Genomic DNA, 24917 nt, shown 5'->3' on the forward strand with positions numbered 1-24917 from the left:
TAAAGTCGTGAGAAAAAAGTAACAAAGCGGGGGAAGTTCTCCACCTTAGCCAGTAACGCTGTCGCTAGACACACAGCAAACAGTTAGTCCCCTTTTTATTCTCAAGTCGGTCACATATATAATTGTCGAGAAATTTTTCTGAATACTGTAAGATTTGATAAGTCAAATAAATTTTGAACGATACATTGTGTTATATATAAAAGGGGATAAAGAAAATAGTTTTAAAACATTTCAGCCTAAAGACAGTTTGGAGTATCAAAAAAAAAATATAGAAAGAAAAAACACTTTTGGAATTTCTACTGCGGACTCACAAGCTTCAAATTTGGATTAATTATCTTCGTATCTTCTAGAAGGAACAACGAAAGAGTAGGTAAAATAACACCTCCTCCTCTCTTTTAAAATCATAAAGAAGGGAGAATTTAACCGTCTCAGAATATTCTCTATTTTTAGTATAAATTAGATTAGGAAAGTCGGATCTTCGCGGCCGACTCTAAAAAAAAAAAATACGCGAAGTGGTGACAGTCGCTGCCCTAGTTTAAAATTTTTTATATATTACAACTTTCATTTTTTTCAAAAACTATGACCAAAACCCCTTTCGAGACGACTAAAACCTAGCAACATTTATTTTATCATCGCGTTCTGAGACGTGACAGAGCCATGAAATTTTGCGTAAATACAATATTTATCTATTTTATTTATTTTGTATCATAATAAGTCTCTGGGAGCATAGAAATTCAAAAAAAAAAAAATTTAAATAAGGACCACCAATAATTATATATATATATAACTAAAACTAACTTATTGCGTAATATACTAAATCTAATTCTAAAAAAAATAAATAAATGTAAAAAAAAAAAAAACTATATGAGATTATGCCATATTTTCAAACATTGACAACAGTTTCGCTATAGTTGAACGAAAGTTAACAATAGAATATGAACAATTAATGTTCAAGTTTTACTAATATTAAAAATAAATCTTAAATTATAATCTTACTTTTTGGAATTGGTTTGCAGTTCCATCTTTTTCTTCTGTTTTTGGTTAATAAAATATTCTGTATTATTTGAACTTAATACCTATTTGACAGAACTTGAATAATCAAACAATATTTTGCCAAATTTAACTTAATTTTCTTCTTTCGTTTATATAGAACTATATACCCTTCTATATATAGAATAATTATATAATTTTTTTAGGTGAATTTTGTTCAATAGATGTAACTAAAACAAATCAATTTTTAATTTTCGTTTATCTAGACTGAAATCTTTACTTACGACAATTATCTAAATTTTTCATAGAAACATTATTCAAAAAATTCCTTATATTTTAAATATATAGTATTATAAATATATTATCTGTCTTAGGTATACTTCCTAAACATCCGCCATTCGAAATTAGTAACGCAAAACTTGAAAATATTCGTCCTTACGTTGTATTAGTAAGATGCAATCAAAATTTCGTTCTTGAAGGAATTGATCATTACTACTACGATAATTCTGATAATTCTGAAACCACATGGGATCCTATGTAAAATCCCATTCCCATATGGGAAACCACATGGGATCCCATATAAATCCTCATGGGAAATTGGGACAGGAATTGGCATAGGAAAATATCAAAAAAAGGTTCCTCATTTCCTATGTCAAATCCCACGTCAAATATCATGTTAAATACCATGTTAAATACTAATTGAGATCCTTTATCATTTTTTTGAAAAATTTTCCCATGTCATTTCCCATGTGAAATCCTTTATCATTTTTTTGAAAAATTTTCCCATGTCAAATCCTCTTTCGCCTTATCGAAAATACCCACATGGGATTCCACATGGGACACCATATGGGAATCCATATGGGAAATGGAATACGATTTCATGTGCATTCTTCTAAATGATAAAACAAATAGATTTAAGCATAGGAAATCATATAAGATTTCATAAGGATTCTGAAACTCATTAAAAAAACAAGGAGGGGGTCCTTTATGTTTATTTCATAAACATTATGCTTCCTCATTGTGTGAAGCAAAAAATTCGCTTCCTCGTGAAGGAAGCAATGAATTTGTCCAATTCAATTGATTGATTTAAAAAATTTCGAGTTAAAAATGTTTTAAATTAATTAAATTTTTTGAAAAATAAAGAAAATTTTAATTAATTTTGAGTGTAACATAAACTTTATATATACGAATCGATTCGTTTTAATGCAAGGAATACAATTATTTTATTCATCAACTTGAGTTTAAAAAAAACAAAAAATTTTTTAGCTAAAATATGAATTTTCGATTTTTCAATTTTTCAATTTTTATTAATTCTCAAATTTTAAATCAAATCTATACTTCATATATACCAACCAATTCGTTTCAATGCAGGGAATAAAATTATTTCATACATAAACATGAATTTAAATAAACACATCATTTTTTAGCTAAAATGAGAATTTTTGATTTTTTAACTTTCTTTAATTTTTTAAATTTCAATCAAATCTATACTTTATATATATCAATCGATTCATCTTGACATAAAGAAGACGATTATATTATATATTACCTTAATTTTTTCGATTTAAAATCGAAAAAAAAGACGATAAAATTTTTTTTTTTGGGTATTTTTAAAAATCCTCTCGTCATTTTTGAGAGATTAATGTGTTAAATAAGCCTACCAAATTTTATCCAAATCCATTAAAACCTGTTAAAGATATCGTGTTCACAAAAACGATCCAAACACACATACACACACACACATACATCCGGACAATTGATCAGGATCTCATATAACATGTTTCTATATAGAGGAAAATTTGTTTTCACCATTTTTAAAAAGTTTATAAACGAAAGGACTACATAGCTTCCTCCACGAGGAAGCAATATTTGTAGAAAGTAGAGGGGGTTGATATTCTGTTTCTCACAAAATTATTGTTGTCCCACTTTCATATTTACATAGCTCATGGGAAAAAACCTCAGCTTTCCAATGAAAATAAAAAAAAAGAAAAAAAAATACCCGAAGGGGTGAAAATCGAAAAATAAGGGTTGATTTTGAAAAAAGGGGTCAAATTTTTTTTTTTTTTAATTTTGTATACATTTTTGAAAAGTACGTGAAAAATGCATTAAAATTCATTATAGATAAATTAAAATCCATTAACTTTTGTCATAGTTATACGGATTTGAAAATGACAATGTTACCCTTAACGTCAAAACTTCAACCCCCTCTACTTTCTACAAATATTTTTTTAATGAGTTTATATTTTAGGGATTTATTACTATCATATAGGACAACAATTTACCAAAATATGAAGCCAATCCCAGAACATTGACTTTTTGGGCTGGGGCGATTGAAAAAGAATCTCTCATATGTATACTAAGTTTCAGTCCAATCGGTTAAAATGGATAAATTTTAGAGGGGGGAAATCTCACGTGAAATCGCATATATGTAATCCTTAAATTATAATTAAGAATATAAATTAAATATTCAATGAATATACTACTATACGAGGTGAATCAAGTTAAAAAAACAACTTTCGTAAAATCAAAAATCTCATATTGGAGAATTTGCCGCTAATTATTCGTGAAATTCCCAATTTTGCCGTTTTCGATTTTTTTAAAAAAAAACAGGGTGCATTGCTAACTTGATATCAAGTTAGCAGTGCAACCACTGTAAACGAAAGGATAAAAAAATCTGAATTCTCTTAATTTGAATCAGTGAAATTTGACTGGTGAAATAGCTAGAAGTCGGTTACTGAATCATTTAGTGAAATTTTCACTGAAAATCAGTCATATATCACTGATTTGCAGTGAAAATTTTACTAAATGAATCAGTCAATCTGTTTTACCCATTACCGATAATACAGATTGACTGATTCATTTAGTGAAATTTTCACTGGAAATCAGTGATATATGACTGATTTTCAGTGAAAATTTCACTAAATGATTCAGTAACCGACTTCTAGCTATTTCACCAGTGAAATTTCACTGATTCAAATTAAGAGAGAACACACATGATTTTGCCGTAATCAAATCCCACAATTAGTTTCTCAAAATATTTAAAAATGACACTAAACTTCACAATATTCTATCAGAATTTTCTAAAATTTTTATTCATTCATCTTCAAAATTATTTTTGTTGTCACTGGTACAACTTTTTTAATTGAAACTCGATTTTTTCGTTCTCAAGTGTTGTACGCTACACTAAACTTATGAAACCGACACGTTTTAATATAATTAGTAAGTCGAAAACGACTTATTTAAACGAAGCTGAAAAACGCAAAAAATATACGATTTTAAAAGAAATAATTTTTTAAAATTAAAAATTCTATAATTTTTTTTCTAAACAATATTTCTTGTAGTTTTCATTAATCATCAAGTTAGCAGTGCACCCTGTTTTTTTTTTTTTTTTTTAATCAAAAACGGCAAAATTGGGAATTTCACGAATAATTAGCGGCAAATTCTCCAATATGAGATTTTTGATTTTACGAAAGTTGTTTTTCTAACTTGATACACCTTACAATACGTAAAGAATAAAAAGTACAACTTTAAGTGGAGTGAGCGTCTGCAAGAGTGGGATATGTATACACAGAAAAAAACTGAACTCAGAATGAACCATGTAGAAGGCTCATTTTGATGTGCAACAAAAATGAACCAGGTTGGTGGCGCCACTGTCTATGTCGTTTAGCATTGGCTCATTTTGATTTGCAACAAAAATGAGACTAGGTTTTTTCTGTGTATCGCTAGTAAAATATAAATCTCAAGCCATCATTCTAGACGAAATTTACTTATTATTTATTTTTTTTTTCTCTATACATAAATTTGTATTTTCCCAAATCGTAAATTTATGAACGTATTTTTTCTTCCATACAGTTGCTTCAAATTAAAATTCAACAATTTCAGTTCCTGAAATAATAAAAATGATTTATTTTAATATAAATAAATGGATTTTCATGATTTGTATTATGCTCTTTATTGCAAATGTCCAATCTAGAGAAACTGTAACTAATGGAAAAGGTGGTATGTATGTTTCCCCGGTAAGAAGCGAATAATTGAAAAGAATTCAGAGTTCCAATTCTTTTAAATGGATGAATTTACGTTTTTATTCAATTCCTCGATGAAGCAAATAAAAGTAGAAAAATCTATTCTTCTTAATTGACTTGGTCAAAATTTATATTCTAAATTATACATATAACCTGATGCAGTCAATTGTAAAACATAGAAATGCCTCATTTATTCTTCACATTTTCTATTCCTCTAAATGCGCTCCAAATGGCCTGAGCTATAGTCAATTTATAAAAATAACCACATGTACATTACTTTTCAAAATTTCTTATTCCTTTCAATACGCTTTGGAAATTTTGAAGCTGGCGATTGAAAGGAATAGACATTTAAAATTTACTCTCCAAACATTTAATTTGTTTCTATTCGCTTCCAAAAAGTTTGAAAATAAAAAACTTTGCGTATTAAGAAAAATAGGAAGTTTGAATTCTTTTCTATTGACTTATCTGTACTGGGAATAGAAAAGAATTCATTTTTTTGATATTTATATGTTTACTGGGAAATTGGGTAAAAACGTAAATTCGCCTATTCAGAATAATTGAAAATAATCAACTTACGCTTAATATATGAAGAATTTCAATCTTTCTCTATTTCTCGCTTCTTACCGGGTCGAGTACAGCTTGAAGCTTATAAAGAGATAGTTTATAAAGAGGTTGGGTTGTATCTTGAAAAAATTTCTTTTTAACATATTTTACAATATATAAAGTCTTAAATTCAGAAATAATCTTCTTAATCTATAAAGTCAAAATGAACTTTTCGTTCAAAATGATATAATTTTTCGCTTTACATTTCATTTTTCTGTGCTTAAAATAATTAAATGTAAGAGTTGTAAAATATTAAGAAATGTAAAAAAAATTTGTCCGGAGGGTAGATAGGGATAAACAACCCCTGAAAGAATATTATTTCAAATAAAAGATTTAGCAAAAACTTATTTTTAAGACTTAACTTAATTTTTAAGTCTTATTTCTTAAGAAATAAGACACTTAGGAGACGTTTTAAAATTATATCGATTTGATCCGTTGGTTAGGAAAATTTCTAAGACGTTTCATCATTGGTCGAAATCTAAGACACTATAAAATGTCTTAAAACTCAGGACAAAAGTGTCTTAAAATAAGACATCTGTCTGTTTGTTTGTGAGAACTAAAATGAAAAAAAAAATTGTTTCAAATTTAACATAATTTTCTTCTTTCGTTGATAGAACTATATATATATACCCTGTAAAATGTTGTTTAGGTTTAAAAAGTATTTTTCACTCTTGGTTAACTCGTAGTGGATAAAGAAACACACTATATTATCTTTTAATATTGTAGAAATATATTTTAAATCTTTGATACAATTCTTGTTTGCGTCTGTTCACTTCGGTTGTCGTCAACACCGAAAAAAAAATCCTCTTGTTTCAAGAGGATTTCTCTTATTTCAATGCATATTTTCCTCTAGTATATGCTGCAAAAGGATGTCCTCTAGGTTTAAGAGGATTGTCCTCTATGTAAAATTATTCCTCTTAATAAATTTTCAAATAAAATTAAAATAAATAAAAATCGTAATAAAATAAAAGTTTAAATAGCATAACCTCAAAATTATTTAAATTTTCTTAAAAATTACTTTTAAAAATTTCTTTTACCTTCAAAAATAGGCACGTATTGTGTAAGTTGCAACTCTATCAAGATATTTAAAAGATTATTATCCATTTTGGTTTATTCCCCTTTTTCACACAGAAACTAAAACTTTTTCACGCATGATATGCGATTTATGACGCAATGATCTTTGCGCATGAGCGACTATTAATGGGAAATCCTCTTAGAATTTAGAGGAATATTCTTAAACATAGAAGATTATTCTAAATTCTAAGAGTATTATTTTTATTCTAAAAAGATTATTCTGAATATAAGAGGAATGATCTAGAATAGTCCTTTTGTTTCGATCCTCTTGAAATTAAAGAAAAATATTCTCATTTAAAGAGTAATACTCTTGTTTTAAGAATAAAATTCAAGAGGATTCTGTAAGAGGAATTTTTCTCTGAATACAAAAATATTTTTTTTCGGTGTAATATCTAAATTTGAATGCATGCGAGTTTCTTCACATATTATCAAAGGGATATAGTTAATCAATCCTTAAATCGTCGATGCATGAAAACGATACATGACATATAAACCACGTACATTCAAATTACGATACTATATATAATAATTGAGTGAGATCCAACATACCCTTCTATAGAATAATATCTTATATAATTTTTTTAGATGAATGTTTAATAGAAAGAGGGGATTTCAATGGAACGGTAGGGATAATTAATTTTGGCGGTTACGTATTCATAGGTTACAGTTGCGAGAAAAACTACACACTGATTGGACACCCTCGAGACATGTGTTTTGATAATTATGTCCACAAAGTCCTCTTAAAATTTTGTAAATTAACAACAACATTCAACTGTCCCCCGTTTAAGTATAAAAATGCCGAAGTTACATTTTATAATAATGGTAACCTTGCTGAAATAAACTGCAATCCAAATTATTACTATAACAAAACGAATGAATTGGGGAGGGTTGATAAATTTCGTAATGTAAGTTCAAAATAATTGTAATTTGTCACTTTTTTTTGCCAATTTTACAAATTTAAAAATTAACTTTATACTATACATAAAAAATTTCAATAAAATCTTGGTTACATTTTATTTATTTTAATGATTTATACGTTAAAAAATTTTCATTTATAAAAAAATTTTCCTAGAATTTTGAACTGAAATGCGTTAATGGAAGTTGGACTGAAAATGATTTTAATTCTTGTCAACGTAAGTATTCCTCAAATTCTTTTTCTCATAATAAACTATTTAATTTTAATAATTTTGCCTGTAATTTATTATTTTAGTCAAAATTTTTCCTTGCTCTTAAAATCATTTGATTTTTAGTAGCTTAATAAACTAAAGTATGCAAACATAAACAACAAATCAAATTTGAAATTTTGATTTTCGTTTATCTATAATGAAACCTTTTACTTACGAGCGAATTATCTAAATTTTTCATAGAAACATTATTTAAAAACTTCCTTGTATTGTAAATATATATTATCTGTTTTAGCGATAACACTCTAATTTTACATGCGTGGCTGATTTTGAGTGGGATTACCCAGAAAATTCTACTACTTGTGAATTAAGGCAGTAGACGCCCGATCGCACTTTTCTATAGAATTCGATGAAATTTAATATGATAACAATTAATTTTGAGATCTATATATTCTATATGTATAAATATTTCTACAATTTAAAAAAAAGAGAATAATTATCACTAAACGCATATATTTAAAATTTAAAAATCTTATAAAATTTTAGTCATTTGTATTTTGTTTGGTGAAAAAGAAAAATGTACACGAAACAATTGTAAATTGAATTTAATAAATGATAATATTAAAACAGTATTTATCTTGCACTTATTTTTAAATAAGAAAATTTAATATTTAAAATTTATCATCAACAATTTCCGCTCATAGCGAATCGTATAATAAAATCGTAATAAAAAACTACTTAAAATTAATTTAAAAATGTTATTTAAATATTTGCATTAAATGGAAAAATGGAAAAATTATTCATATTCAGAAAAATAGGAATAAAAATTTTCTAATTATATGATTTAGGGGAAGGTGGGGTAATGGGAGCTTTTAAATTTCAAGTACACAGAGACTTTAAATTTCGTGGAAATAACTCGGAAAACTTGAACAATCTTCCTGTATGTCATACGCAGACAAACGGTCACATTTTTGACAGATTTGTAGAAACTACAAGGAAAAATCAAGTTTTCGAGTTTTTCTTCTTAAATGGAAAATATTTCCGGAGATTAAAGTAAATGGTTAAAAATTTATTATTTAATTATGTTTTGTAATTTTATTAGAGATAAATATGTGTAGATTTAGATACATGAATAAAAATAGAGGTAATAATTAAATTTGTATGCGTTTTTCTTCTTTTTTTCAAATTGTGGCCTGTGAAAATTCTTTGGGGTAATGGGAAAATTGTGCCAGCCAGCAGAGTTTCGTTACCACGATATGGCTTTTCTTATTTTTTTGAAAATTAAACAAGATTCATTTATAAAATTTGATATTGTTGCATATTTAATTGCTAAGAATCAATATTTGTGTTTTATTGTCTAAAATGTGTTATTATTGGATATTATAATACTAAAGAAGCTGTAGATCTTTTTTATGTCTTAAATAATTTGTAAAATGTTCATCTGTCGAGAACTATATTGACAAAATAAGAAAAATATCTATAGAAAATAAAAATTATATCAATTAATTTAATAATGAATTTATCCCTTAGTGTAATGAATAGTAAGGAAAAAAATTTAACAATCCATCCAAGTCAAGTAGTCAGTAAAATAAAAGAAATTATTTTTGACGTTTCGACAGCACTGCTACCCTGGGGGATTCGATTTGCGTAATGTCTACTTAACTAAGCGGACTTTAGGTAGACATTAGGTAGACATGTAAAAAAACGTATAAAAAAGCTATTAATCGACTTATTATGATAAAAAAAGTTGATAAAAGGGTAAATGAATGTTTATAGAGTAAATTCGTACAAAATTTGTAATTAATAAAGCATTAAATAATTAATAATGAATGGAAATGTGCGCGAGGTACCTGATCAGTTCAGCTGTACAATTATTTTCGTGCTATTTTCATGAAAAGAATATAAATTAACTGCAAAAACAATTGATATTTATAAAAAAGTGTAAAATTGATTTAATTTTATTGTTTGCAATACGAATTATTAAATAATAATTAAGTTATTATCAAATGTGAATAGTGTTGTGAAAACCTGTGAAAGCTAATGAGTTACTACATTACCGATCGCATATGAGAGATGGCGCCACCAGTTTTTACAATTCAGTGCGAGCATGTTTTCTTCCAAGCTTTTGCTTTGAAAGAAAATAAAAAGTGAATTTTAAAATGCAGAATAAAGTTATACAAATAATTATTGATTTCATAATTGTTTCTCGTCCAAAATTACGGACATGATTGCAGCTTTTTTGTTACACTCATCGAGAACTTTTTATTATCATATGCGATCGGTAATGTAGTAACTCATTAGTTTTCACAGGTTTTCACAACACTATTCACATTTGATAAAAACTTAATTATTATTTAATAATTCGTATTGCAAACACTCAAAGTAAATCAATTTTACACTTTTTTATAAATATCAATTGTTTTTGCCGTTAATTCATATTCTTTTCATGAAAATAGCACGAAAATAATTGTACAGCTGAACTGATCAGGTACCTCGCGCACATTTCCATTCATTATTAATTATTTAATGCTTTATTAATTACAAAATTTTGTACGAATTTACTCTATAAACATTCATTTACCCTTTTATCAACTTTTTTCTATCATAATAAGTCGATTAATAGCTTTTCTATACGTTTTTTTACATGTTTACCTAATGTCTACCTAAAGTCCACTTAGTTAAGTAGACATTACGCAAATCGAATCCGCCAGGGTATCCTCATCAGAAACTAAAAATTTATTAATAAAATGTAAAAATATAAGTCAACACAATGTAAAAACAATATAAAATTAAGAAAATGTACAATATTTAAAATTTACCGAAAAAAAATAAACTATAAAATTGTCATCTTGAAGTTAAGACGTCAAAAGACAAACTAAATAGATGCGAGTGCGATTGTACGAACAGAGAATGACCAATGAAATAATAATGATGTGAAAATTAGCTATTAATTAAAATTAAATGATATTATGAAATTTATTTGAAAAAATTTTTTATAATATTGGCTCAGATATTTTGTATCATCTTTTTTGTTTAAAGGATTATCTTGTAAACCTATGTGTATCATTTCAGAGATCAGTCTCCTTCGCCAAATCGGTTCATTATCAAGAACAGAGACACCATTCCAATCAAATTCATGTTTTAAGTCTCGCATATGTGAATTTAAGAATAAAGTATTCTTAAAGAGACGCCAAGAATATATACTTAAATTTAGAGTTACGTTTTTTCGGTGTAACCATTTTGTCGATTTAGCATATAAATTAATGAAAGTAGTTTTAATATAGTTTAAAAATAAACTTGATTTTTTAATTTTTACAAAAAGTAAAAATGCTTAAAAGTTATATATAGCAAAAAATGAAAAACAATTTTACTGTTTTAAAACTTTGATTTAAAAAAATATATGTGTATTTAAAAAGAACAATAAATAAATAATCAGTGTAAAAAACTTATATAATTCTAAGAAAATTTTTTCAACAATTTTTTTTTTGTAAAAATATTTGCGAATAAAAAAAAATGATAAACGAAATAATGTCAAGTTTTAATCGCATAAATTTTACATTAAAAATTTTATTACATTTTCTTCTGAATTGTTATAGTTTTTTTTAGATTCGTTACTTATTTCTATCTCTTATAATATTAAATGTATATATTTTTTTTAATGCAAATTTTTTAAGCAATAAAATTGTTGATAATTCTCTTTGAAAAGATTTTTTCCATTTAGGATAAAGATTAGCTCAAACCTACAATCTTTTTGAAACTGCGTAATATCCATATTTTGGTGCGCTGATTACGAAAATAATAGTGAAAATTGGCGCTTCGACATATTTCACCTTGAATTTGACCTTCCCCCCCCCCATTTAGAATTATTTACTTAGCTATGTAAATAATTGATTAAAAATGTTATTTGATATAATTTTACATTATTATTATCATTATTAGTGCATATAAAAAGACAAGGTTTGGAATTATTTCATATAGTATTTCAATTTATTTTAAAATAGTATAAAACTTCATGTAACAATTTTAAATCAGTATAATAAGTATAATAACATACAAAAAAAAATAATTTTTTTAATTGTTGACAGCCAAATAAACAGTTTTTTAAGACATCTTTAAAGATTTGTGAATAATAAAGGTGCGTTAAATATATTCAATTAAAATTAATAATACAAAAATATTAAAGTACCATATTTTTGAATTTTAAATTCTGCAATAAAAACGTACTTAGGGTCAGTTGGGGTAAATGGGGACAAAATCGCTATTTTTCACAAATTACGTAAGTTTCTTCCTTTAAAAGGTAATATTTGCAGGTTTATTTTTTTTAAGTTGTCATTTACATTCCCAGAATTAATTTTATGCAGCAGAAAATAATTTACATATGCTTTAAATGCATGAAACGGACAGCATAGTTTCTAAGAAAGATTTAAGAAAAAAGTTTCCTTAATGATAGAACGTCCAAGCGCCCATCCTGCTGGAAGGGTCTTCCGGCAGGACGCTTGGACAAGCCGCTGCGTACTGCCGGCAGGATGCTTCTCCGCACATTGCGCCATCCTGCCGGCAGGATGTTCCGTCATCCTGCCGGCAGGACGCACTTTATTTAAAACATATATTTCCATTAAATTTTCTTAAATTACCATATAAAATTTTATATATTATAAATTACCTTAAAAATTTCATAAATTACCATAAATTACCCTATAAATTCCCAAAATTAGTTTTCAAATTTTTCTTTTAGATATTATAAATTCCCGCATAAATTTCATAAATTACCGTATAAATTTCATAAATTACCGCATAAATTTCCTGCAATAATTTTTAAATCTTAAATTTTGTTTGTATTACAATTATAAATTACCTCAAAAATTTCATAAATTACCGCATAAATTTCCAAAAATTACCACGTAAATTTTCTGCAATAGTTTTTGAATCTTGAATTTTTGTTTGTATTATAATTATAAATTACCTCAAAATTTCATAAATTACCTCATAAATTTCCATAAATTACCAAATAAATTTCCATAAATTACCAAATAAATTTTCTGCATTATATATTTTTTTAATCTTGAATTTTGTTTGTATTATTATTATAACACTATGTATAAAGATTTGTATCCAGCGCAATTGCGGACGGATGAAAAAGACTCAGATGAGAGTCTTTCCGAAAAAACATTATAAAATTAATATGGATTCAGATAAACATAAAAAAATATATATGGTTCGAAAGGTAATTAAAAAAGCTATCAGATCATGTAAATATCAAGTTTCTAAATTTAAATATCAGGGCTGGGTAATCGTATCAATAAACTGAAAAAGTGTCCTGCCGGCAGGACCGGGCGTCGACGATCTAGCACTAAACATTAGGTCAGTTTTACAAAAATTTAACTTCTTTAAGTTGCCTAGCCTTGGGGTTTGAATTTAGAAATTTAATTTTTACATGCGCTGAAAGCTTGTATCTTTACCTTTCAAACCATATATATTTTTTTGTGTTTATCTCAATCCAAGTTAATTTTAGAAAGCGATTTCGGAGGGACTCACCTGAGTCTTTTTCATCCTGCAGGAAGGACGTTGGACGTTCTATCATTAAGGGTATGTAGTCAAAGGACGTTTTTTATTGTTTGAAACTTTCTCTAAAATAAAAAATTATTTCGGGTTAAAATTTTGGAAAAATGATTTCGTTTGGTGCAAGAAATCTCGCTGTTCTTCACATTTACTATGACATAACGCAAAAATAATAAAAATAAAGCAATAAATAGTAAAATAATGTATTATAGCATATGTTTATTCAGCGGCCACTTTCTCGAATTGGCGCTGTTTACTGGAGCACTGACACACTCAAGCAACGTCTGTGTATGCGCCGCCATGTTTGTTTTTATTTTTGTTTAAAAATGCCACTTTTTCGATGGCTGGGTGTAAAAACATGATACATCGAATTGGCGTTGAAAAACATGATACGTCGGATTAGCGTTGGAAAACATAATACATCGTCGTTTGATTTGAAGAACATGACTGGTCGAAAACGAAATTTTTTTTTCAAATTTCTGTTGGTACCACTGACAGTGAAATTTAAAATGTGTCAAATCTTTAAAACTGTTTTATGAAACAAATGATTTTGCTTCATAATATGTCAGTTCAAAGAAAAATTAGGTTAAATAGCTTTTTATATAGTTTATATTTAGATTGATAAAATCTGTGATTTTATAAATAATTCTATTTTATTATAAATATGTATATTGTAAAAATTCTATTACAATTGGTGTTGTTTAAATATTTTTTTGAAGAGTCAATCATGGAGAGTAAGTAAAGCATATTTTTTAAAACACAATTATTAAATAAATTAAATTAACTTAGATAAATTTTTCTAGTAAATCCTCCAATTATTCATTTCCTGGAGGATTTGCCACCCATGACGTTATCATACAGCTGTAAAAGTAATTAATAATACAGACGACCATTTAAATACAGTATTGTAATCCCGTTGATTTAAAACGAATTTCATGTAAAAAATTCAAAATTATATGTGCATAGTGCAAGATTTTACTTCTATGATTTTAATATCATTATTCTTAAAAAATGTAATATATAACAAACCATTTTAAATTTCGCGGTCAGTGGTACCAACAGAAATTTGAAAAGAAAAATATTGTTTTCGACGTGTCATGTTCTTCAAATCAAACGACGATATGTCATGTTTTCCAACGCTAATCCGACGTATCATGTTTTTCAACGCCAATTCGATGTATCATGTTTTTACACCCAGCCATCGTTTTAAACTTCATTTTTTAATAATTTAACATAAAATTATGTATTTTTCGGAGAACCCAAATCTATTATCCCTCAAAATTTTAGACAAAAATCTTTTTTCATTTTAGAGTAAGACGTATATTACCAAAACACATTTTTCCATACTAGGTCACGTGGGAGGTTCTCACATACCCTTAAGTATATTACTGTATTATCTTGCTGCCAAATTGTCAAGATAAAAGCTTGGCAATAATAAAAACCTCTTGCAGGTGATCTCTGAGGTTAAAATATTGACGTTGAACTTAATTTTAAAACTGTAAATTAATCTCCAACACCTCTTGTACACTGCACGGAGAAAAATGGAAAAACGAATAAAGTAACTTTTACTACTTTAAAAGTAAAATTGGACCTGTCCGAAGTTTCTGCGCATCTCTGGCAACTTTAACTCGAAAAATAGTAAAATTGACTATTTCTGTAGTAAATTTTACTGTTTCCGTAGTAATTTTTACTATTTCTGAAGTAAATTTTACTATTTTTGGAGTACAAGTTGCCAGAGATGCGCAGAAACTTCGGACAGGTCCAATTTTACTTTTAAAGTAGTAAAAGTTACTTTTTCTTTTTTTCCGTGTGTAAAACAAGGCGCAGAGTAATATGTATTTATTGTATATGTTTCTTGAACTAGACATATATTTCCTATAGTTTTTTGGCCCGCTGAAACCGAATCTGAGCTCAGAATTGCTCCATCACCCTCCGTTTTTTTTAAATCGACCAAAACCACCCTTAAACGGACAAATTCACACTTCGGAGATAAAAATAAAATCAACTTATTTTTTTAAAAAACTGAATTTTACATCTACGAAACTTTGCTCCACTAACTCAAAAACAAAGCCAGCATTGATCCAGCAACCCCTGAATTTTTTTAAATCGAAAAAACTACCCCTAATCTGAAGAATCAAATTCAGGAGGTAAAACAATAAAATAACTGATTAAAAAATTTTATAACCATAGGTATTTTTACTCTAGCAAGGCAGAAACAAAAATTTGCCTTGCTGGAGTAAAAATACCTGGTTATAAAATTTTTTAATCAGTTATTTTATTGTTTTACCTCCTGAATTTGATTCTTCAGATTAGGGGTAGTTTTTTCGATTTAAAAAAATTCAGGGGTTGCTGGATCAATGCTGGTTTTGTTTTTGAGTTAGTGGAGCAAAGTTTCGTAGATGTAAAATTCAGTTTTTTAAAAAAATAAGTTGATTTTATTTTTATCTCCGAAGTGTGAATTTGTCCGTTTAAGGGTGGTTTTGGTCGATTTAAAAAAAAACGGAGGGTGATGGAGCAATTCTGAGCTCAGATTCGGTTTCAGCGGGCCAAAATACTATAGGAAATATATGTCTAGTTCAAGAAACATACAATTTTTTTTGTGTGCCTGTGTTAGTAAAATTTTACTAATTCATAAGCAAAAAGTGAGTCACTAATTTAAAGTAGTAAACATTTTTACTAATTCAGATTTAGAGAGTAAACGAAACAATTATTCAAATAATTTTTTTCAACTTTGGGAAATTTTCATTTTATAAGGTGTTTTTTTAAATGCAGATTCATAAAATAAAATAATATTGAATAATTTTATTGTTTTATTTATCAATTATAGATAAATAATTATAATTTATTGAAAATTACAATTACTATAAAATCGGGAAAATTACTATGGCCCTGGTCGGGTCCCGATTATGATTCCAGATAAGGCAAATTGGCATCGCCCCGGTCGAGTTCCCTGATTCATTTTGATTGAGCCCAGATCAGGTTGCTAGATCTGGCCCCGGTCGTACCTGGTCTGGGCACGACCAGGGCTCGGTCAAATTTTCTGCTCGGGTAATTAAAAAAAAAGCATGGATCCCTTTTTTGTATAGTACAAAAAGATGAAAATTTTTAGCCAAATCTAAAGTATCAATGTTTTTATTTTAATTATTTATTATTATTTATTTATTATTAATTATTTTTTTCTATTCATAAATTTTTATTTTTCTTAGTCGTATTGTATATAAATGCATTTTTTCTTCCATACAGTTGCTTCAAATTAAAATTCAACAGATTAACAGAAAGTAAAAAAGAAGATCAACAGAAGTAATAAAAATGATTTATGTTAATATAAATAAATGGATTTTCGTGATTTGTATTGCACTCTTTATTTTGAATGTACAAGCTAAAAAAATTGTACCTAATAAAACAGGTATGTATGTTTCGATTACTGTCCAATCTTTTTATAATCTTTCAAAGGGCGGTTAGGGAAAGAAATTAACAAATTTAAGGGCCCGGTAAAAATGCTAGAATTGAATGGAATTTAAAAATTTAATTCGGAAAATTGCCTCTTTTTTTAATTCCACGCATAGAATAGGTAGATAAGTCTGTATTTCTCTTTTAATTCATTTTTCATAAAATTTAAAATGGTGTATAAAATGAAATTAAAACTGTACTGATTTTTAAGATGAGATTGAAACGCAATAAAAGTTTCGTGAAGTTTTAATTCAATAAAATAAATTTAAGTCATGCTGAAATAGAGATTTTCTACTTTATTCTTTATCTTTATCCACTACGGATTAACAACCCTGGCGGATCTCGAAATCAGAATGTACGCTGAATTCGTTGTACATTCGTTACACATTGGTTAAACATTTAGTTGGAGTGAAAATTGTGTAGAAACTGAGTGGAAACTGTGGAAAAGTGTAATTGAATTGAATAATAAAAGTATTTAGTGATAGATTTGTTCTGTATTTGTGATAAATTAACGTGTTATTAGTAAATAAATAAAGTTTAAAGCGTAAAATGTTCGCGTAAGTGAGTTTGACAGGCTAGGGAATTTTCTAGTGACATCAATTGTTAAAAACAATGACAACATAGAAACTATATAACTTATTAATTAATTAATTTTTCTATTTACAATTGAAAAAGAGAATTTTTAAAGAGGAGAAAGTATGAATGCTGCCACCTACCGTGCAAAGTCGGCGGCTCAACTTCTTTATCGACTATCAATTTGGATGTCACTAGAAAATTCCCTAGCCTGTCAAACTCACTTACGCGAACATTTTACACTTTAAACTTTATTTATTTAATAATAACACGTTAATTTATCACAAATACAGCACAAATCTATCACTAAATACTTTTATTATTCAATTCAATTACACTTTTCCACAGTTTCCACTCAGTTTCTACACAATTTTCACTCCAACTAAATGTTTAACCAATGTGTAACGAATGTACAACGAATTCAGCGAACATTCCGATTTCGAGATCCTCCAGGGAAAGAGTGAAAAATACTCTTTAAACTTACGCAACGTTTTACACAAACATTCCTTAAAAATTTGTTTAAATGCATATATGTATATGAAATATAATTAATAATAATTAATGCACTGAGAAAAAAAATTTAGTGTTTGCAACAAAATTGTTTGGTTAGGCGATTTTGGTTCTTGTAACCAAATTTTGGTTGGCTGGAACAAAATCGTAGAGTTATCTCAACCAAACATTTGGTTAAGCCAACAAAATTATTTGGTTGAACATTTTTAAATTGTTAGAATTCAGAAATGAAATAGTTATTTATGATACAATTGCGTAAAGTGAGTGAGATCAAATTTACGCACGTGTATCATACAATATTTTTTGCAACATTCACCTCTAAAGTTAAGTACCTATTATGAAGAATTCCAACTCTCTATGCGAGAATAATTTCGATTGTATAGAATTAAAAAAATCGTCGAAGTCTAGCTATAGCTAGCGCCACCACTGGCGTGATGGCAGTCTAGCCTAGCGATTGCACATAATGCAGAAAATTTATTTGGTAATTTATGGAAATTTATGAGGTAATTTATGAAATTTATACGGTAATTTATAATATATAAAAGAAAAATTTGAAAAACTAATGGTGGAAATTTATAAGGTAATTTATGGTAATTTATGAAATTTTGAAGGTAATTTATAATATATAAAAAAAAATTTTTAAAACTAATTTTCTAAATTTATAGGGTAATTTATGGAATTTTATGTGGTTTCTAATTAAGAAAATTTAATGGAAATATATGTTGTAATGTTGAAAATTATTTTTAAAAAATTTAATTGTAATTTTTCAACATCACCATTCCCGCAATACTAGCTAGTGGCTAGAATACAAAATTGTGAGGAATGGGCCTAGAGCCATTAAGGCCAAAGCAGAATAGATTCTTGAACGGGAACGCAACCGTGAACGGAAACGTAAGAATGAGTGAGAAAAGAATAAAGATATTTGTTATCCTTCTCTTACTCATTCTTACGTTTCCGTTTACGATTGCGTTCCCGTTCAAGAATCTATTCTGCTTAGGCCTTTACAGTGTCACGGAAAACTAGGATGGTGCCATCATAGCGCCACGATATTTTTCTACACAGAAAAAAAGGTGGGTAAAAAGTTATAAAGATAGAGGATAAAAGTCGTTAGGATACAGGGTAAAGGATAAAATTACTAGAAAAATGGATGTCATATTTGAGTAAGGCTGCAGTCCCATGGCAGCGTTTTGCGTTGCGTTTTGTCACTAGACCCTGAGTGTGAACATAGCAAACATATATCTGCATCTCTTTTACACTCATGGTCTAGTGACAAAACGCAACGCAAAACGCTGCCATGGGACTGCAGCCTTAACTGTCTAATTTTAATAAAAATATTAGTAATTTTACACTTAACTTATTAAATCCACAAATTTTATATAAATAAGTAATTGCACGTGGAAATATTTTTCCTATAATTATTGTCTATTAATAAAAATATCTTTGACTAATACAACTGACAGCTGACGACAGTGCGTAAATAATCAGAACTGGGAAATTACAACTCAACATCTATATTGTTGCACGAAAGCAGAGTTCGGTAGTAACTGAATTTTTTGTGCATATTAGGCTGTCAGTTCATCGAGATATTTCGAGTTCAATATATGACGTCAGAGGCCTGGAGGGACAACAAACAGACGACACAATGTTATTCTTATGGGGAAGAAAATTAGTTTCCACTTTCATCAATTTTATTCATACTTTAAACACGGAAAACGCTTGTTGACATATAATAAAATTAAAATGTGTGTTGATAATTAATTTTGTTATATATTTGATTCAATTGCATTGATAGATTCTCTTAATTCGTGATAAAATATAAATAGGGTAACTGCACCAGTGGTGGATCAACTGCGAGAAAAATGGTCATTTGTGTTTACACGTTTGTAAGTAAATGAACCGCAAGTGTCGGTAATTGTTAAGAAAGTTATACAGATCAATATTACAATTTAAAAAATTTTTTAAATTCATCGCGAAGAAAGCAGGACAACAATTACTATAGTGGTGACAGAAAACAAGAGTTTTCCTTAGCATGTAAGTTAAGAGTATATTTTGGAATAGAAAGCTTTGGAGCCATTTTAGAACAATTTTTAATTCTTTTCACAATAGGAGGCATTTCGTTTCATCCCCATAGAGCCCTGAGAACAATATTTACGTCTTTAAATAGCGCGTATCCATTGTTTTAGGGTGATCCACGACTGGAACCAAAAAAGTAACAAAATCTAGTGGTGGATCAGTCCTACTTTTCGCCTGTTGACGCATTGTTTTATTGAAAATTTTATGAGTTAAATTTTAGTTAACACTAATTCAGATGTTTATTAATTGTTAACACCTGATTTCAAATTGTTAAATTTTTGTTGAATTAAAATACCCAGAATTAATAAATGTTATTTATCATTGAAACTGAAGCTTTAAGAGTTTCTATTTATTTAATACCAAAAATTCTAATAAAAAGATGATTAATTAACATTTAGTCACATTATACCTATAGAAATGAAAGAGGAAAGGATATGGATAGGAAAGTGAATTTGAAAATCCCCAGTCGAAAATCCTACGCTATGTTAAGCTGAACAAAAAGTTGTTTTGAAGTATTGAGATAACCATTAGAGAATTGTGAGACAGTAGATAACTAGCTATAGAAAACTTTCAGGAAGCCTGTTATGGCCGATTTTTCGCTTCCACGGAAAGCTTGAAAATAACAAATTTTGTACGTTTTAAACAAAGCATTCAAGTAGCTTTAAGAGAGTTATCAAAGAGTTGCAGGATTTTGCATATATAAAAAGAAAGCGTTCAGGTGGCGAAAATTAAATGAAGCGTCATGGATGTTTCAGGAAACAGAGGAAAAATGACAATGATCAAAAATTAAATTTAACCTTTCTTTCCATCTTTATTTATCTCGTAAAAATATGATGTACTAGATTATTATATTTAAATATTGAAGAATTAAAGAAAAATTATTTACGTCAGACTCGGTATTTCCACAGTCTTTTTAAAAGGGTACAATTGTTTTATAAAATATCTATTAGTGATATTAAATACTTTTTTTTAAATTAATTATTATCTTCTTTCAATTAAAAGTTAGTTGTCAATTAATTTTCTATAGTGAAATTACACAATTAATATTGATTAATAATTTAATGTTTCATGTAGAATACTTTTAAAAATTTGTAAATAAAAATACGCTGTTAAATTCATTTTCATAAATTATGAAATTCTAAAAGAATAAAGAATATATTATTTATAAAAAATATTCATAAATATCAAGTATAAAAATAATAATCTATTTTTTTTAAATATTAAATATTTTGTCTTTTTTTAAGAAATTGTATTCATTATTCAAAATAAAAGGTTTTCACCGTGTTCGTATTCCTAACCCCAAATTTTGCTCAAGTTATATATAATTTAAGTGTTTAAAAATAAACGTTTTCTTTGAAAAATAATTTTTATATAATATATAAAGAATAATTATTAATTGTATAAAACGGATTTACAAATTACTATAGAATTTTTATGATTTTTCGATTTAGTTTAATTTAATGAAATTATTCTAGTTTTCAGGAAGTGTAAAAAAGGTAATTAAATTACATATTAATTTGCAACTTGTGAAAAGCAAATAGAATTGCTTTCTTACACATTAAACCAGGCATTAGGAAAGCATTCACCAAGCAAACTGGTAGACCTTTTGCTAGAAGCTGTCCACAGATATTCAACAAGCTGTAGAAAAAGCTTCCCGTTAAGAAGTCAGAAAGCAAATATCACAGAATTTTAGGTCTAATGTATAAATCACGAAGTAGTATAAATAGTTGCCATGAAGCTTTTGAAACCTTCATAACAGTTACCTGAAGGCCATGTGAACCCTTCAGGGAAACTTACGATTTTCGACTGGGTCTGTCCGTAAAGCCTTATAAAAGTTGCAAAACGTCTCAGTCTCGTAATTTTGAAATGCAATGTTTTTTAGTATGATTTTTTAAGTGATCCACCACTGGAGCAATCTATAACCATGACTGGTGCAAACAGTGATCCAGAATAGGATCATTGACAAATTATCTTTGATGGAGCATTAAAGTAAACGTAGGTGTCAAAATCAAGTCTAACCTGGAAGGAACTGTCTATTGGAACTATCTGGTCCATAATACTTTAAAGAATAACCTCGAATTTGTCTAAAAGCAACCTATACAGAACTTCAAAGTCAAAATAAGAAAGTTAAGGGGCTTAACTGATCCACCACTGGTGCAGTTACCCTATTAAGGTTAGAAAAGTTTGTTTACTAATCGCATTTTACATTTTAACATTATTAAACAATATCCATTATGCATGTTATTAAAAAAGATATAAAATATATATTTTAAGTGGGAATTTACCGCAGCAGTAAAAGGTTTCAAGTTAGTAAACAAACACCCCTAACCTCAAAATTTATATTTTATCACGAATTAAGAGAATCTATCAATACAATTAAATCAAATATATAACAAAATTAATTATCAACACACATTTTAATTTTATTATATGTCAACAAGCGTTTTCCATGTTCAAAGTATGAATAAAATTGATGAAAGTGGAAACTAATTTTCTTCCCCATAAGAATAACATTGTGTCGTCTGTTTGTTGTCCCTCCAGGCTTCTGACGTCACACCTAGAATCGACTCTGATGTCACAAGTGACAGAGCCTAATATGCACAAAAAATTCAGTTACTACCCAACTCTGCTTTCGTGCAACAATATAGATGTTGAGTTGTAATTTCCCAGTTCTGATTATTTACGCACTGTCGTCAGCTGTCAGTTGTATTAGTCAAAGATATTTTTATTAATAGACAATAATTATAGGAAAAATATTTCCACGTGCAATTACTTATTTATATAAAATTTGTGGATTTAATAAGTTAAGTGTAAAATTACTAATATTTTTATTAAAATTAGACAGTTTACTCAAATATGACATCCATTTTTTTTAGTCATATTTTTGTAACATTTTTATCCATCACAAATTTATCCTTTACCCTGTATCCTAACGACTTTTATCCTCTATTTTTATAACTTTTTACCCACCTTTTTTTCTCTGCGAAGATCAGGAAAAATATTATTGGAACATTACGGTGAATTATTTTTTTCTTACCGTGAATTCTTTTTCCTTAAAAATTTGAATTGACGTTTGTTTATTCGAGTTTGCATTATAAATGAATAAAATAAATGCTTCGAAGTCTAAAAAAGCCGATTTTGAATAAGAAATATATAATTTAAAAAAAATAAATGAAAGCGAAGTGTGACAGATTCACCGACAATTTTACCATATGAGTACTACTCATATGGTAAATTTATCATATCGCTGGGTTATTGGAAAAAAAGGACACGTCATAGTTAAATCAAACGGACGTATCCTTTTTTTCCACTAACCCAGCGATATGAACACTACTCACTTGATCAAATCGTCGGTGAATCTGTCACACTTCGCTTTCATTTATTTTTTTTAAATTATATATTTCTTATTCAAAATCGGCTTTTTTAGACTTCGAAGCATTTATTTTATTCATTTATAATGCAAACTCGAATAAACAAACGTCAATTCAAATGTTTAAGGAAAAAGAATTCACGGTAAGAAAAAAATAATTCACCGTAACGTTCCAATTCGGTTTCTTCGCCAAACCGCATTCAGCTTAAGTTACCACCAATTCTTTTCGCTTACTCCTAATTTTTTTTTTTACTGGGGACACCGTTTTAAAAAGAGCTTCTTTACACACACTTTTCGGTGTGTAAAATTTACCTTTAGAGGTTAGTGTTGCAAAAAAATAACTTTGTGCCAAATTTAATTTAATTTTCTTCTTTCGTTTATAGAACTATACCGTAAAAATGATTCCATACTGCTTGTAGGTATGCATGAGTGTTTAAAGTCAATCATTCTACCCTTCTATAGAATAATATCTTTTATAATTCTTTTTTAGATGATTGTGTAATAAATACAGGGAATTTCAATGGATCGACAAAGATTATAATTAATGAAGTCAATTTTAAATTTGTAACTTTCAGTTGCGAGGAAAATTATACACTGATTGGAAAATCTAACGCATTAGTGTGTCAGAATGAAAATTTCATCGACATCAAAGATAGGTTTTGTAAATTAACAACAACATTCAACTGTCCTCCGTTTAAGTATAAAAATGCAAATGTTACATTCTATAATGATGGTGATCGTGCTCTACTATTCTGCAAATTCGGTTATTACTATAACAAACCGAATGAATCACCCCAAGTAAGTTCAAAATAATTATAATATTGTAATTTGTCAAAATTTTTTTGCAAATTTTACAAATTTATATATTACCTTTCTATTATAAATAAAAAATTCAATGCATTAAAAAATCATTATTTATAAAAATGTTTTTTTTAGTATTTTGAAGTAAATTGCATTAATAAAAATTGGACTGGAGGTAATTCTCATTCATGTAAACGTAAGTATTTCTCAATTTTTTTTCTCATAATAAACTACTTATTCCATGTTAATAATTTTATAATTTTGTATTATATATAGTATTATAAATATATTATCTGTATTAAGGGAAACCTACAAATAATTGAACGACATTCGACGTCGATAACGGAAACTTTATATCAATTAATACTAACGTAATGAAAGTAGAATGCAATCAAAATTATGTGCTTAAAGAATATTCTCCTTACTACTACATGGCTAATAATGTATGCAAAATTTTATTTGTTAATTAAAGGTGAATTAAATCAATTACATTAATTCATTATCACTAAACACATATATTTAAAATTTAAAAATCATATAAATATTAGTGATTTGTATTGTTTAGTGAAAAAGAAAATTGTACATGACACAATTGTAAATTATATTTAATAAATGATAATATTAAAACAGTATTTACAAAATAAATATGGTTTTTAATTATTAGCTGAAAATATTAATTTTTAAATAAGTTCTATCCATTTATTTATAAAATTTCTATCTCTTCAAGTCATTTTTAATTTTTTTTTTTATTAATTTTTTTTATTGCCT

The 24917-nt window shown here is 27.6% G+C and overlaps 2 protein-coding genes across 4 annotated transcripts; both read left to right on the top strand.

Moving 5' to 3' along the window:
• The first annotated feature begins 1 nt into the window (after window position 1).
• On the top strand, window positions 2-8445 carry LOC127291221 (uncharacterized). Its single transcript, XM_051320201.1, has 6 exons — window positions 2-147; window positions 236-370; window positions 4843-4989; window positions 7275-7594; window positions 7762-7822; window positions 8109-8445. The coding sequence occupies exons 3-6, from the start codon at window positions 4890-4892 to the stop codon at window positions 8120-8122; spliced, it is 495 nt and encodes a 164-aa protein (XP_051176158.1). The 5' UTR covers window positions 2-147; window positions 236-370; window positions 4843-4889; the 3' UTR covers window positions 8123-8445.
• Window positions 219-24794, top strand: LOC127291220 (uncharacterized). 3 transcript variants are annotated; one of them, XM_051320200.1, is made up of 6 exons: window positions 219-366; window positions 16616-16778; window positions 23732-23767; window positions 23839-24146; window positions 24285-24345; window positions 24426-24794. In XM_051320200.1, exons 2-6 carry the CDS (start codon window positions 16682-16684, stop codon window positions 24431-24433), a joined length of 510 nt encoding a protein of 169 aa, XP_051176157.1. In that variant the 5' UTR covers window positions 219-366; window positions 16616-16681; the 3' UTR covers window positions 24434-24794. The 3 variants fall into 3 exon arrangements, 2 of the variants coding, with proteins under 2 accessions (XP_051176157.1, XP_051176156.1); XM_051320199.1 differs by having other exon boundaries at window positions 24453-24794; XR_007844560.1 differs by lacking the exon at window positions 23732-23767 and having other exon boundaries at window positions 23924-24146; window positions 24453-24794.
• Window positions 24795-24917: the final 123 nt, after the last annotated feature.

This window comes from Leptopilina boulardi, unplaced genomic scaffold (genome assembly GCF_019393585.1).
Source record: "Leptopilina boulardi isolate dan_hultmark-lab unplaced genomic scaffold, ZJU_Lbou_2.1 LbouV2_128, whole genome shotgun sequence".
Lineage (NCBI taxonomy): Eukaryota > Metazoa > Arthropoda > Insecta > Hymenoptera > Figitidae > Leptopilina > Leptopilina boulardi.

Coding starts and splice junctions, on each gene's coding strand:
- LOC127291221 (XM_051320201.1), top strand. CDS start 4,890: ATGATTTATTTTAATATAAATAAATGGATTTTCATGATTTGTATTATG. Junction 4,990..7,274: donor TGTAACTAATGGAAAAGGTG/GTATGTATGTTT, acceptor TAATTTTTTTAG/ATGAATGTTTAATAGAAAGA. Junction 7,595..7,761: donor GGGTTGATAAATTTCGTAAT/GTAAGTTCAAAA, acceptor AAATTTTCCTAG/AATTTTGAACTGAAATGCGT.
- LOC127291220 (XM_051320199.1), top strand. CDS start 16,682: ATGATTTATGTTAATATAAATAAATGGATTTTCGTGATTTGTATTGCA. Junction 16,779..23,731: donor AATTGTACCTAATAAAACAG/GTATGTATGTTT, acceptor TTTCGTTTATAG/AACTATACCGTAAAAATGAT. Junction 23,768..23,838: donor TGATTCCATACTGCTTGTAG/GTATGCATGAGT, acceptor ATTCTTTTTTAG/ATGATTGTGTAATAAATACA.